This window comes from Schistosoma haematobium, chromosome 1 (assembly GCF_000699445.3).
Source record: "Schistosoma haematobium chromosome 1, whole genome shotgun sequence".
NCBI classification, from domain to species: Eukaryota; Metazoa; Platyhelminthes; class Trematoda; order Strigeidida; family Schistosomatidae; genus Schistosoma; species Schistosoma haematobium.
Window position 1 is genome coordinate 87,132,777 of NC_067196.1, and position 13,475 is coordinate 87,146,251.

A 13,475-nucleotide genomic window follows, 5' to 3' on the forward strand; every position below is an offset into this window, starting at 1 on the left:
ACTAAACAGATGTAGACCACCAACATAAATAATGAGTCTACCCGAGTTGGGAGAGAAAGTTGCAATCTCCTAGATTACTTCGAATCACATACCTAGAACAATACTTTACCTGGCTCATTCTTACGTAGCAATCACGTGAAGTGCTTTTTGGTGATTACCTTAAATTTGTAGAACCTTACCGAAAATCCACTGTTTACTAAATAGGACGGATCAGAGATCTACAGAATGTGTTGGCTTAATTTATTAAAATTGTAGGAGTTACATGTTATTTTGACAAGTATGTTCAACATGGTTAAACTAGGCTGCAGTACAGTTACTAGAAAGATTAAATCAGTAAATCTGGAAGATATTGGAATGAAGTGTATATCAGATAGTTGTTCTCGAGTGAAATATCAGTGGTGATAGATCAGATAATTATTAAAAAGAATTGACACTGACATACAGGCCGATACATGGTGTTAATTAATCAATCTGCGTTAGTCATCCTCGACTTTGACAACTATCAAGAGATTGTTCAAAGTATACTTATCTGTCGTCCAACGTGGAAACTGTTTAGCTTGGTGATTTACTTGAGTATAGTCGATAAAATTTTGCTGACATTACACCAGTGGTTCGATAAGACATAAATATTATCACGGTAATCGGTTTTGTGGTCCTTATTTGACTCCATGGTGGCGATGATGGTATTAAAACACGAAAGAAATGTGTGAATGTTTAAAAATATCGCCTACCCTTTAGGAACTTATGATTTTGATATAACGTAAAAACCCAAAGTGGATTGCGAAAAGTATTTAGAATTCACATATTCTGGAGATTAAGACGGACCCCAGACGAACGATAAGAGCGATGATTCATCATCACTATGAGAAGATTTTCGTCGTAATATCTGCCCACCGGAGGTGCATTTTCACCCTCCTACCAAGGCTCTGTAGTTCGAAAATATATACAGTTTGTGAGGATGACTGCGGACTTACTTGAACTGGACGGTAATCGTGTGACATTCTTTATTAGACAGAACTAGCACTTCGCTGTTTATATGTAACCTGGATGTCACTATTATGACAATCGTGTGACTGGCTAGAACAAATACTCTCATAAGGCAACAGCATGTGTTAATAACAACGGTGAGAAGGCGTATAAGGCCGAAATATTATTATATGTTAGTTCTCCTTGGTCTTGATGAGGGTCAGAGAGCTGTCAGACATCCAATGATCTTAATTCAGGACGATTTATCTAGAGCCTAGTGTCATTTCTCTGGCCTTACCTCTAACAATGAGTTACAATGGATGGAGCGGTTGATTATTGTTGATCTTTGATTACCTGACAAAATAGTTGCTAGAATGGAGGTAGATATTTAATCCCATTTTGTTGGGAGTACTCCAGGTACTGAAAGCTTATTTATTAACTATTCTTTATGATGTTTAGCAAACTACTCCGTTCAGGAGAATCTTCTAACGGTGTGGCTGTATCGTTCGAGGTATTTAATACTTTTAATGTCATTTGTTTCCTTTTTAATTGAGACCATTTAAATGAGAGACAGAGCTTGTAGCTTAAAAAAGTGTTGTACGCTATACAGGAAAGCTTATTTTGGTCTAACCGAATTAATGTTAGTTCGCTGATCCTCTTTATTCAGACTAAATATTGGCATTTCAATCGTTACACAAGTTCTGATATGACACTAACATGCATCACAGTCACTTTTTTAGAGAAAATCAGAGAGCTAGCATGTGTCCAGTTAAAATAGTGAAGTCATGATCAGTGTTGAAGACTTTTGGGATTTGTTAGCCAATACACAATAAAGTTGAATCATGGATTGGCGTGTAAGATTATGGTAAGTTCGAACTGGAAAGTAAACACTAGTATACATGGTAACCATCAATACGACAAAAGTTTAGAAAGTGAAGACAACGTAGCAATTTTGTAAAAGTCTGGTAAAGAATGTTCAGCATTTAGCATTAAGTGGCAAGTTACGTACTGTTACAAAAGAAGCATCTGATGAAGACCTAGGTTGAGATTGTTTGTGTACAAGCCGTACCCTTCCTCGTAATCTGCTGTCTTAGGATGCCTAATCATATGTATAAATTTGATTACAATTTATTAATAGCAATAGAATATATAACTGCTCTATGTGAAGATAACTGCAAAATGAGCATCACATACCATGTTATATAATTGGGAAATTCGCTTGGGTTATTTTGGTATTTATATCTTAGATACTTGAAGTGGCTTGTAGTTCAGTTCGACAGAAATTCAAGGGGAATCAGGCCGAATACGTGGTATTAGTAGATTTATTTCTGAGTTTACTTGACGCTGTTCACTGATTCAGAATAGGTACTAAAGAGATCAAAGTCGATTAAGTGGGACTAACTGAATGAACAATATGGACTAAATTTAAAACTACAGCAAGATTACAATTTAAACTCACCGTAAAAATCCAGCATTTGTATATTCCGTTTGGTTGAGAAATTTGGCAATAGGATCTTGGTGAGGTGATGATCAAAAAAGAACATGATTATAGGTACAGTTCATGACATGAGATAGAATGTAAAATGAAATAAGGAGTCCAGATAGCTGGTCAAGTCATACTTAAATTAAGTGCGTACTTTACAGGCATTCAATCTTCCTTATTATAAGTGGTTTATATATTAACAAACACATTAGTAAGGAGCAATTACATGCTTCTGATGCTTGTGCAGCGGTAAATAAATCCTCAAAATCGATAGGATGCACTTAATCCAACCTGGGCCTTTGTTCTACACATCACCAGTAAAGGAGATCTATGTGTATGGTCATGGTTTGTTTGATTTTTCCGGGGATGGTATGACCTCCTAGCTTATGTCTCGAGATTAATACTTGTCTCGGAATATGCTATTGTGATACGCAAGCGAACCAACTTCCTGGGTGACTGGCTAGCACAGATACTTCTAAGTTGCCACAGTATATGTTAGTATTAACATGTTGCAGTAGAAGTGGGCGGAACCAATGTAACATCCGCCTGTCCATTGCGTGCATTTGAATGATCGGTGTCAGTGATCCTTGACGGTTTTCGGTAAGTTATACGACTAATGATTTTTCGTTCAACATAAAAATGGTTCAGCCTTATGAATGATTTGTGTACGGTTCTGTGACGTTCTACTGGCCCTAAATAAATCTTACAATCACTGAACGATATATTTTGAAAGGCGGTTACCAAAGTTCTTATCCAGAGCAAAACAAATATGAAACATTCCTCACCATGTTGCGAATTATATAACTCGTCATGTACTCACGGTATGCCATTTTACAAATGACCTTTAAAATAAGCACTGTAAAGGAAGTCAATTGATAGCATATGCTTCACTAGCGGTCGAGAATCGCACTCAGGGCATTTACACAGCTGAAAGTGTGATACTGGAATACCCATAAAAATATGAATCGACTGTAACACCAGTGAACGCTTGCCATATTTTTGTTGTCAGTACTGGTAATATGATTTGTTGCATACCTTGAAAAATACCATACTATTTATCGAAATTAGAACGTAACAAACCTAATCCTATGTTCATTTCATTAGTTTCACTATTGGATTTTGTTTTGTCAATTAATTTTGGCTTAATTTCAAATAGTTTTTGTCATTCCGTTATTTGTTATTAAATAAAGTTACATCTGATAGGTTCGTTATTTATGTGTATCCAAAAGCATTTTCATTTTTTTATGACAAAGAAATGTGGGTTGGACTGTTAAGAAATTTTGAGTCGTAATCGTGGTGTAACGTTTATGAACAAAATTCTTCTGTCACTAAAATTAAGTTTTAAAATTTATTTTGTCCGATAAGAACTTACTGCACTTCATTGTTAGTGTTGTTTTGTTTCCATACACAGATTCTATTTGTAATCCTGACCCCAAGATTGGTGATAAAGCTTTTAACTTCACTGTCTCACTCTAGCCTATACCTTATAAGTAATCCATGAGAACAGTATGCTTTCCTCTCATGAGTTGTTGAAAAAGCAATAGAAGTAATTTCTAAGGTCCTCCGAATAACTTTAGTATTCAAGCCCGAAGCAATTGTCAAGTTGGCTGAGAATGTTCAACTTTTCACTGCTGTCTGGGTGTTCAACACACTCGATCCTTTAGGTTTTCACGTATCTAGGGGTCTGAATCTCATTTATTATGTCACCACATTTGAGATATATGGCAACTATCTGATAATGTTACCCTGGTTGTGGTGCGAATTCCGAGTATGGAGGGTTATGCGTGAAGACCTCTTTCACCGTAGTAAATCTGTGGAAGTGCATGAATTTATTAGTATTGAGTTTTACTTTGCCGTTTTTCACAGATTTATTCACACGGCTAGAAAATGCAACACAAGGAGCCAATAGTCTCGTCTTTTGTTCGGAGGAAGCAAAAAATAAACCATAAGTTCAATCTACTGCTGACAAAATAATTCATGAAGTGAAGGTGTTATACCGTTCGCTCTTACTTTAGTTCAGCCTATTCCTTCGAGTCCAAAGTTTAGTTTCTGCACAGTATTTTTGGAGACCACTAACTTGACAAAGAAAATGACGGATATGGATGGTGGGAAAATGTTAAGTACGGACCTCGACAAACCAATTAGGGACTAGATAATATTACTTTTAAGTTTTCGACTATTCACATCAGTTTTTGGTTGATGACTGTGGGAAATTCAGAAGGTCTACCATTCACAGGTTCGATGAAATGCTTCAATTTTTTTGCTTAAAATGTGGATATAAGATTTAGAAAATCGCTATCCCAAGACGTTTAAAATTGCCGTTCAGATCACGGTTTATTTAAAAATATAGTTTGAAATATAGCCATATGAAATAAGTTTTACATGGAATTAGCAATACCCTATTTTACTTTGACAGCAGTAAAGTTTGTTATCACTTGACTATTAGGAGTTGTTGAAGTCCACTGTATAAACTAATTAGGAGGTAGCAAAAACAATCCATTACCAGTATTTTTCACACAAATGCACGAACAAGAGATGAAGGAGACTAAATCTACGTTTACCGCTTGATGTGTTTATACATCAATTTCATGCTGTCTTTCGCATAGTTAGACGTTCATGAAGATGTATATGGAATTTTAACTTTTTCGAAAAGATATGTCTTCTTGGTTGCTTTAAACACACATTTTATATTAGTAAATGATTAAGATATGACACACAGATAAAATGAAGAAGGGTTGTATAACGAAGAAATTAATGGATAAAAACAATGTTTAATAAAAGCCACAGTTTGGTTAGAAGTAGAACTAAGACAAAATCTTTTAGTTCGGGATGGCTAACTAAACATTAAGGAAAAAATATGGTTATAAATTAAGACAGAAACACCACTAGTTTTTGTTCCAAGCAATGTACAGTAGTGCCTGAAGACGCAGTTGGATAGTCTTTAAAGCTCATGACCCGACCGTTGCTGCTACCTTGACGTAGTGGCCGAGCTTGCTATCGCAGTGAACCAATCGAGTTATACTGGCTGGAACAATCGCTCCTCAAGGTTCTACTATGCCAGACAGGTCGGTTGAAAGGCGGTAAGACTAAAAGCAGCAAACCCAAGGTCCGATGGCGAAGTTGTACAGAGATGTGACGGCAGCAAGGTGTTTCCTCCAGACAGCCAGCATAACAGCGATACTGCTTTCCCACAAGCAGTGGTGGGTTAAAAAATGTAGAACCTGAAAATTCACACTTCGTCTTATCCCATGTATCAGTCAGTCAGTATATCCGTCTCCGGAGGTAAAGTCTCAGCAAGTACGGAGCTAACACGAAAATTAGCCACAAAAACGTTGTGTGTGACCGACCTCAAGCAGTTGTCTCTTGGGCACCGCGGTCACGCTCTCAGGTCACTAAGACAACTTCTAACCCTGCTTCCCTTTCAGGTACCTTTAGAAGAACCCTTCCTCGGTATGGGCAACCGGGAAGTGATAACCGCCCTCATACCTTTAACAGCACCCAAGATCATTGTATTCATAATCAATCTCACTCTTCAATTCCTTTTATTCTTCCTACATCGACTTTCAACTCTAAACTTCCTCTTTTGGCTTCCCCCTCAAATGTTACCATAGTTAAAGATTCTAGTACGCGAAACACCGTCACAGGTCAACTGAAACCTCGCTCCAACCTACACATTGGGGCCTTCAGCGTACGCACCCTGTGTCAAATTGGCTAGCAGGCCCCCTAGAATCTCGTGCCATTGATGCATGCTGTGTCTTCAAAACACGCGTACAGTATCCTAGTGTGGTCATTCACTTGGCCTCATCTTGCCAAAATGGGAAGCCCTTCGTTTATCTGGAGGCTTTACGTCTAGTTCTCGTAGACCCGAGGGTGTAGCAATAGCATTAAGTATAAGGGCAGAACAAGCACTATTAAAATGGATTCCTGTTAACGGTCGTCTATGTGCTGTTTGACTAAACGGCTCCATAAGAACTCGGAAGGATAGGAACACCGGTTGTTGCGTTTTCGTCGTTTCTGGCTACTTTCCGACTGACTGCAGCCCAGATGGAGTGAAAGATGACTTTTATAACAAGCTTTCTGAACTTCTTCAAAACACTAAACGCCCAGACATGGTACTCGTAGCAGGTGACTTTAATACCCAAGTAGGTGGCTCAAACCAAACAGAAAAACATTTAGGTGGGTGTTTTGATATTTCGGGTCAGCGAACAGGTAATGGTGTTATTCTGCTGCAACTGTGCTCAGACAATCGTTTATTTTTAGCAAGCACTAACTTTAATCATAAGGTGAGACATCGTTTAACATGGCAACCGCCTGCACCAAACCAATGATGGACTCAAATAGACCAAATTGCCATCAGTTGTCATCGAAGAGGCTCGATAGTAGACTGCTAATCGTTCTGGAATACATGTCTAAACTCTGATCATGCTCTATTACGAGTACGCATTTGCTTGCGCCCCACTGGACGCAGAAAAACTACATTAAGAAGACCTATTAAAATTGAACTGAGTGAAGAGGATCCAAAAGTAGATTCCAGGAACAGCCGAGGTCGCACTAAGGCAGTTCTGAAAACGAAGCTGAATCAGATGTTGCTTGGAATGACACACAAACAACTGTGGAAGCAGCGGTGACATCTTTTAGTGATTTGAACCAAAAGGTCAAAAAACCAATGAATTTCTTCTAAGTCTATTTCACTGATAGATCCCCGTAAAATCATCCTGTCTGACTCCAAACACAATGAAGAACAAAAACACATCAGATCTAGGTTGACCAAAAGTCTAAGGAACGACTATGAGCAGTGGTGAGCAACAAAAGCAAAGGAGATGGAGAAAGCAGCGGCTGCAGGTATGACGAGACAGCTTTTCAGACCAATAAAAGAAACTGCGATCAAGAAGTCATGTGCAAGTGAGACGATCACAGAAAAGACGACACTCTTACCTGCTTTCAACCAGGACGCTTAGAACGATGAGCGGAACAACTTAAGAAGCAGTTCAGATGGCCTTCAGCTACTCCACAACTACCCATCATTCTCAGACAGCTTGAATGGAACAGTGAAGTAGCCCCCCCCAAAAACTCTAACTGAAGTTCAAAAAGCTATAGCTAATCTGAAACAAGGAAGAGCAGCTGGTCCAGATGGATGGTGATCCAGTTCTAGCGATTAAATCTGACTAATATTTTAGCTAAAATCTGGGGATTGGACGTAATCCCATCTGACTGGTCACAATCACTGATTGTCCCAATATATACGAAGGAGTCAAAATCATCCTGTAATGACCAAAGGGATTAGTTTGACTAATATAGCATTTAAAATACTAGCCTTAATAATTATCAGGCGCCTAACAATGGCTCGTGAACTGCAAACACGAGAAAATCAGGCTGGCTACAACCTGGTCGTTGATGCATCGACCACATATTCACCATTCGTCATATTTTAGAACATAGGCATGCTTATCGGCGTCCGACAATGGTGGTCTCCTTTGACTTAAAATCAACATTTGATTCTGTAGACTGAGGGATTCTGGGTCAGTGTCTGCCATTGAAAGGCGCACCTCAGAAGTACATAAACCTTGTGAAGGCTCTTTACTCGAGCACTACCAGTCGAATCAGAGCATATGGCGAACTGTCATCTGCTTTTACAGCTTTGAGTGGAGTCAGACAAGGCTGTCCACTATTTCTGTTTAATTTCATTATAAACCTACTGCTGGAGATGACGATCTCGTCGTCTAAATTTCCAGGAATTGATCTCTTACCAGGAGATTTACTTATCGAATTAGAATACGCAGACGATATAGTCCTGCCTAGTGAAGACGCTGATAAAATGCAGTCTTTTGGTAGCACTGGGCAACAATGTCAGAATGTTTGTGATGCGCTCCTCCTCCTCTAAATGCAAGTTGTTGCTTCAGGACTGGCCTGCGTCAACACCTGAATTAAGGATAGAGAGCGGAGTAGTCGAACACGTCGACAACCTCACTAAACTTGGGAGTCTGATCAGCACTAATGGGTTGGTGTCTGACGAAATCTCAGCACGGATTCAGAAAGCTCGTTAATCTTTTGCTAACCTACGTCACCTATAACGAGGGTGATATATCCGTCTGTCAATTGAAGGACGATTACACTGTGCGTCAGTTCATTCTGTTCTACTTTATGGCTGTGAAACGTGGCCATTAAGGGTTGAAGATATTCGTAAGTTACTAGTATTTGATCACAGATGCCTTATAAATATTGCTCTCATCTTTCGGTATCAGTGGGTAAGTAGTAGTGAAGTTAGATGTGTGGTGGACCAGAAAAATATGATGGTAGATCAGTTGATGAGGTTGTGAATCTCCATCAACTGAGGTGGTTGGGCCACGTGTTGTGTATGCCTGAACACCGATCACTACGACGCGTAATGCTGACTAGTGTTGGAGACGGTTGGAAGGTAGTTAGAGGCGGCCAAACCACAATGTGGCATCAGTGCTTGAAGTCACTAACGTCTGGTCTGAGCCATGCTTGCAGATGCAGACTACTTGGTTGGGGTCCGCGCGACTATTGTTACCAGTGGTTGGAAACTGTGGGCGACATGTCTCAGAATCGATCACAATGGCGTTGGTGCATGCACTCTTTGTCTGCCCTTAAACCGTAAGATTAAAATTGGCCTGTTTTTTCTACGAACTAATTCTTTCTTCCTTTATTATATCCTTATATGTAATCTTTCTTTCACATATTACTACCATTGAAGTAACTACTATGAATTCGGTGTTCATCTTGGTATGTTAATTAGGTATGGTAACTTGGATCGATGCATATATGTGCCTGGTCCTACGTTGTAGTTGAATAACTGACTGAAAGCTCATGACAAGAGTATTAACGAACCAAAAAATATGTCTCATGCAACGGTCTTATAAACCATGGATTCTCTGATTGAACTGACAAACCATTCCCTTTTACCAATTTGTTTAAGCATCAAAAAATTATCTGAAGTACGAAGGCAGATAAACTGGAATTTTCAAAACTCATCTATGTTACCTAAAAAGATGATTTAGAATACTGATGAAAGGAGTTTCCTCACTTTGTTCAGACACACATTTTCGGGCTCCGACCTTACAAAAATAATAATGCTGCCAGAAGTGATCCATCAATCTATCCATTGGGGATATACGTGATCAGCAGAAATGGTAATATAAAATGTTCAGCCGAAAGTGGCCTGAGTCTGGAACCAAAGACTAGCATGGCTCTCATCAAAGAGTTGTAAATTTTACCTTTTGAAGCACTAATGATGCTCTCAATCGTCATTAGCACCTGTGATATCTAATTAAACATAAACTGACTTTATCTACTACGTCACTAGCAGAACGTAGACAGCCACTCAGACACATGAAAAAAATGGCTACTTCTTATAGTTTTTCCATAGGAAGAGTGCAGATATATTCTTGAGTGAGAGAATGCATTTGAAAATAGATAATTCAAAACACAATTACCAATTTGAATAGTGTAAACGATAAAGTCCTTATGGACGAAATCCCCAAGAAACAGAAAAAGGTGTTAAATGCATAATAAACATTGACTACAATTTACACCAGATGTTTGGTAGGAGTACCTCAGAAAATCTTGTTGCCAAACACCCTGCAAATGGAAGGTTTCATAAACACCGGTTGAGATGTCTCTCTTCAACAACCCGTATATCTCATCTTTCACAGGCTTACTTCAGTAGAGTTCAGTACTTTTGAACGAGAAGGCAGCATATTTTTACACTGATAATTGTCAAGAAAGTTTTGTAGGCTCTTCTCAAAATAAAAAAATACCGACTGCTTAGTTCCAGGATGATGAAGTGCACTTTTTTGAAGGTTTTTCAAACGATTGAGTCAGCGCTCTGGTCTGAAGTTCACTTCCACACTTTGAAGAGGATTTGGACCGACTATTTGGGATTGGTGACATGTGATTCTTCAAAGGTTGGAGTTCACTAATAATTTCCACTTTGTTAAAAAGATAGACAACCATTAGACAAACAAAATAGAAACGTCTGATTATTATTCGTGGGGCAATATATCAATCAAAATGATCGCTCAGAATCCTTGGTGCAACATTGGAGTTCATTCTGAAGGCTACTAATTGGCGTGCTAATAACCTCACAAATGATCACACTGAAACTACGTTTCTTACTGTTGGTGGCTTCAGTTAACTGAAACAACTTCTTGCAATCCAGATAAATTCGTTTCCTGTATGAAAATTCGTTAGGCCACTGTAATTAGAGAAATAAACATAGACGATTCTAGTTTGTATTTCATAATAATATTCATTTCTCCTAGTTATGAACATTGAATGTTTTGTACTAGCTTGAGGAAACATCCTAAATATCACTCATTTATAAGTGTAAAAATTCATCTCAAGCCGAGATACAATTTTATTATTCTAGATAACCCATTTGACATGAGATGTTGAGTTCGCCTAACACCCTGAGTTAGACCGCATTAGAATTTAAGATGTATTTCTTCCCTTCTAAATGTAAACTACTGCGTAATGACTAGCCTCGGCGCCTTCTATTTTAACCATGAGAAGTAAAATATATCGTCGCGTTTGCAACTCTATTCATTTCGTCGGCATCAGCCGCTCTAGTAGGCCAGTGAATAACAAAATCTCATCAAGGATAGAAAACACCTGTTTGGTTTTTGTTAGCTCTAACCATATGCGTGTTACGAGAGGTATCCTGTTATTTATCATAGGGCGATTATAGTGCCCAGAGCTTTGCTTTACAGCGCTATGTAGTGTTATAAGAGTATTGAATGTGAGCGGAATACAAATAGACTGATCAAAGCTGTCTTTGAAACCCTACATGCTCATGGCTGAATTATGGAATTTACAGTGCTGAGACTAAACAAACAGCACTGTTGGAATGTCTGTTACGCATTCTCGACTACTTTATCTTTACACAGTGATAGTTGTCATTAGAATTGGTCGAAAAACTTCATAGTGGGTTAAACCAAGGTTCAACAACAGTTTATTTATTTACTGGCTCCAGGATTAAAACAATAGATGACATAGCTTTAAATTTTTTAATTATATGCAAATATGCTTGTTCTTCACATTCCTCGAAGTCTCGGGTCCTATTATTGTTTAATACTAATATTTTCCAATATAATCCCATCTTTTTAAAGTGCATACTTAATATTTGAATTTTCGCAGTCATAAGTCTTATTGTTTTGACTTCCCTGATTCCTATACTGTTAACTTCTGTCTGGTATGTTGTGCTTTATCTTAACATGAGCTATAGCGTGTTTCTATTAAGTTTTACGTTGTTGATAGCTAATCCAGATTTATATTGAGGGTTATACTGTGCTAAACTAAACATATCTGTTCAGTTGAAGTTTGGATAAATCTGAAAAACGTTCGTACATTTCCATAAAACCTTTTTTTGTTCAACTTTTTACAATGAATGGCTACTTAGGTTAGTGCCATATTTTGTGTGTCATTGGACCATCTCTCTTGATTAATGAAATAATAAGATTAATTTTAACTTGACTCGGTAGATTTCAACAATGCATTACACCCTGAACAAATGGAATACATTCATAAAAAATAAACAATAAAAACCTTGATTTATCACATTGGAACTCATAAATATTTGTTTGTGTGTTATAGAAATATGTTTGTTTCTCTTTCTCTCTTCACACATCATTGATGTTTCTAATTGACCAATAGTAAAGAATAGTGATTTCGAAATTTCTTATATAATTACTTTTTTTGTTTGTTTTTAGAATTTAAAAACAAACTTGTAAAAGTATTATCTAATTTGATCTGTGTTCCAGATAAATTTTGGAGCTCAATGAACAAAGATTTATATGGTAGGTCAGCTGTTGTTAATACCCATCACTTTAATTGTGATATTCTGTTAGTTAGTTACTTAGTTAGTTAATTTTTCTTATTTACTGCAATGTTGATTTTTTTTTCTTTTCATGGCGACAATTGATAGGTAGCTGTATTGTATAATTAATAGGAGAGAAAGAGAAACTCAATAAATTTCATACATACACAAATGCTAACATAATTATTAAATGAATGATAAGTTAAGTATTATTTGATCAAAAAAATAATCTTTATATGAAATGAGGTCTACATAATTGCGGAACTATTTTTAAACTTTATATATAACTAGAAGTAATAAATTGATTTTAACTACTGCTATGAGAGGTCTGTGAAGATTATTGAATTTTATAGTTTACACCTTATTAGTGAACCAGTACAAAGACTCCACCGGTGATGAAATTCGGAACCTTCAGCTCAGTTCTATGAGCGTCTAACATTCAGAGATTTCAGCTGGTATCTAGTCTTTTAAATTGTTTGAATTTAATTCTAATCGTTTTGTAGCACTGAAAATAGAATTTCATGATTTCGTTTGTTACTTTAATAGTCGGTATATATATATATATATATATATATATATATATATATATCGTTGGTGTTGAACAGTTCTCTTTAATCTTCTAAAGTTCCTTAGGATTCATGTTTCATTTTACTAAACCGTACGAAACATTAATTTGAAAAGTTAAAAAAATCACTAAATAAAGTCATATCTAGTTATTGTATATATGTCATTTCTCCGTAATTTTAAATCAACTGAATGTAGTTCATCTTGATCATTACAAACAATAAATGGGGTAGAAAAAACATAATAAATGTTAAGTAATGGAATGTTCTTATTTGTATTATCAGCGTTCTTGACTTTTTTGACCTAATTAGGGTCCCCATGATTATCACAACCAGGGGTTAGAAACATGGCTTAAGATCGTTTGGAATGGCTCTGGTGCATCCGTCTTTTGTATTCCTCCAAATTCCGAGATTCGAAATTCCTCATGACTGTTTTATTTTATTATTTCACTAATTTCTTCTCGAATCGTATCTTCGATGTCTAATCTTTTCTATTACAACTGATACCGTTACTGTCTCTACTATTCTAGGATTTGACCTGACAACTTACTCTCTCAGTACTAACGGCGTTTGGCAACTTGAATCTATGTACAAATATACCATTTTCTACGTTGCGACTAACTGAGTG

The 13,475-nt window shown here is 37.1% G+C and overlaps 1 protein-coding gene across 1 annotated transcript in view; it reads left to right on the plus strand.

The window, feature by feature from the left end:
- The first annotated feature begins 3,362 nt into the window (after positions 1-3,362).
- The window catches only part of MS3_00002365 (uncharacterized protein), an 88,536-nt gene continuing 78,423 nt past the window's right edge, over positions 3,363-13,475 (plus strand). Inside the window, exons 1-2 of the mRNA XM_051209932.1 lie at positions 3,363-3,652; positions 12,178-12,264. Coding sequence (XP_051075419.1) covers positions 12,246-12,264 — 19 coding nt within the window. The 5' untranslated portion in view covers positions 3,363-3,652; positions 12,178-12,245. The remainder of the gene's footprint in view (positions 3,653-12,177; positions 12,265-13,475) is intronic.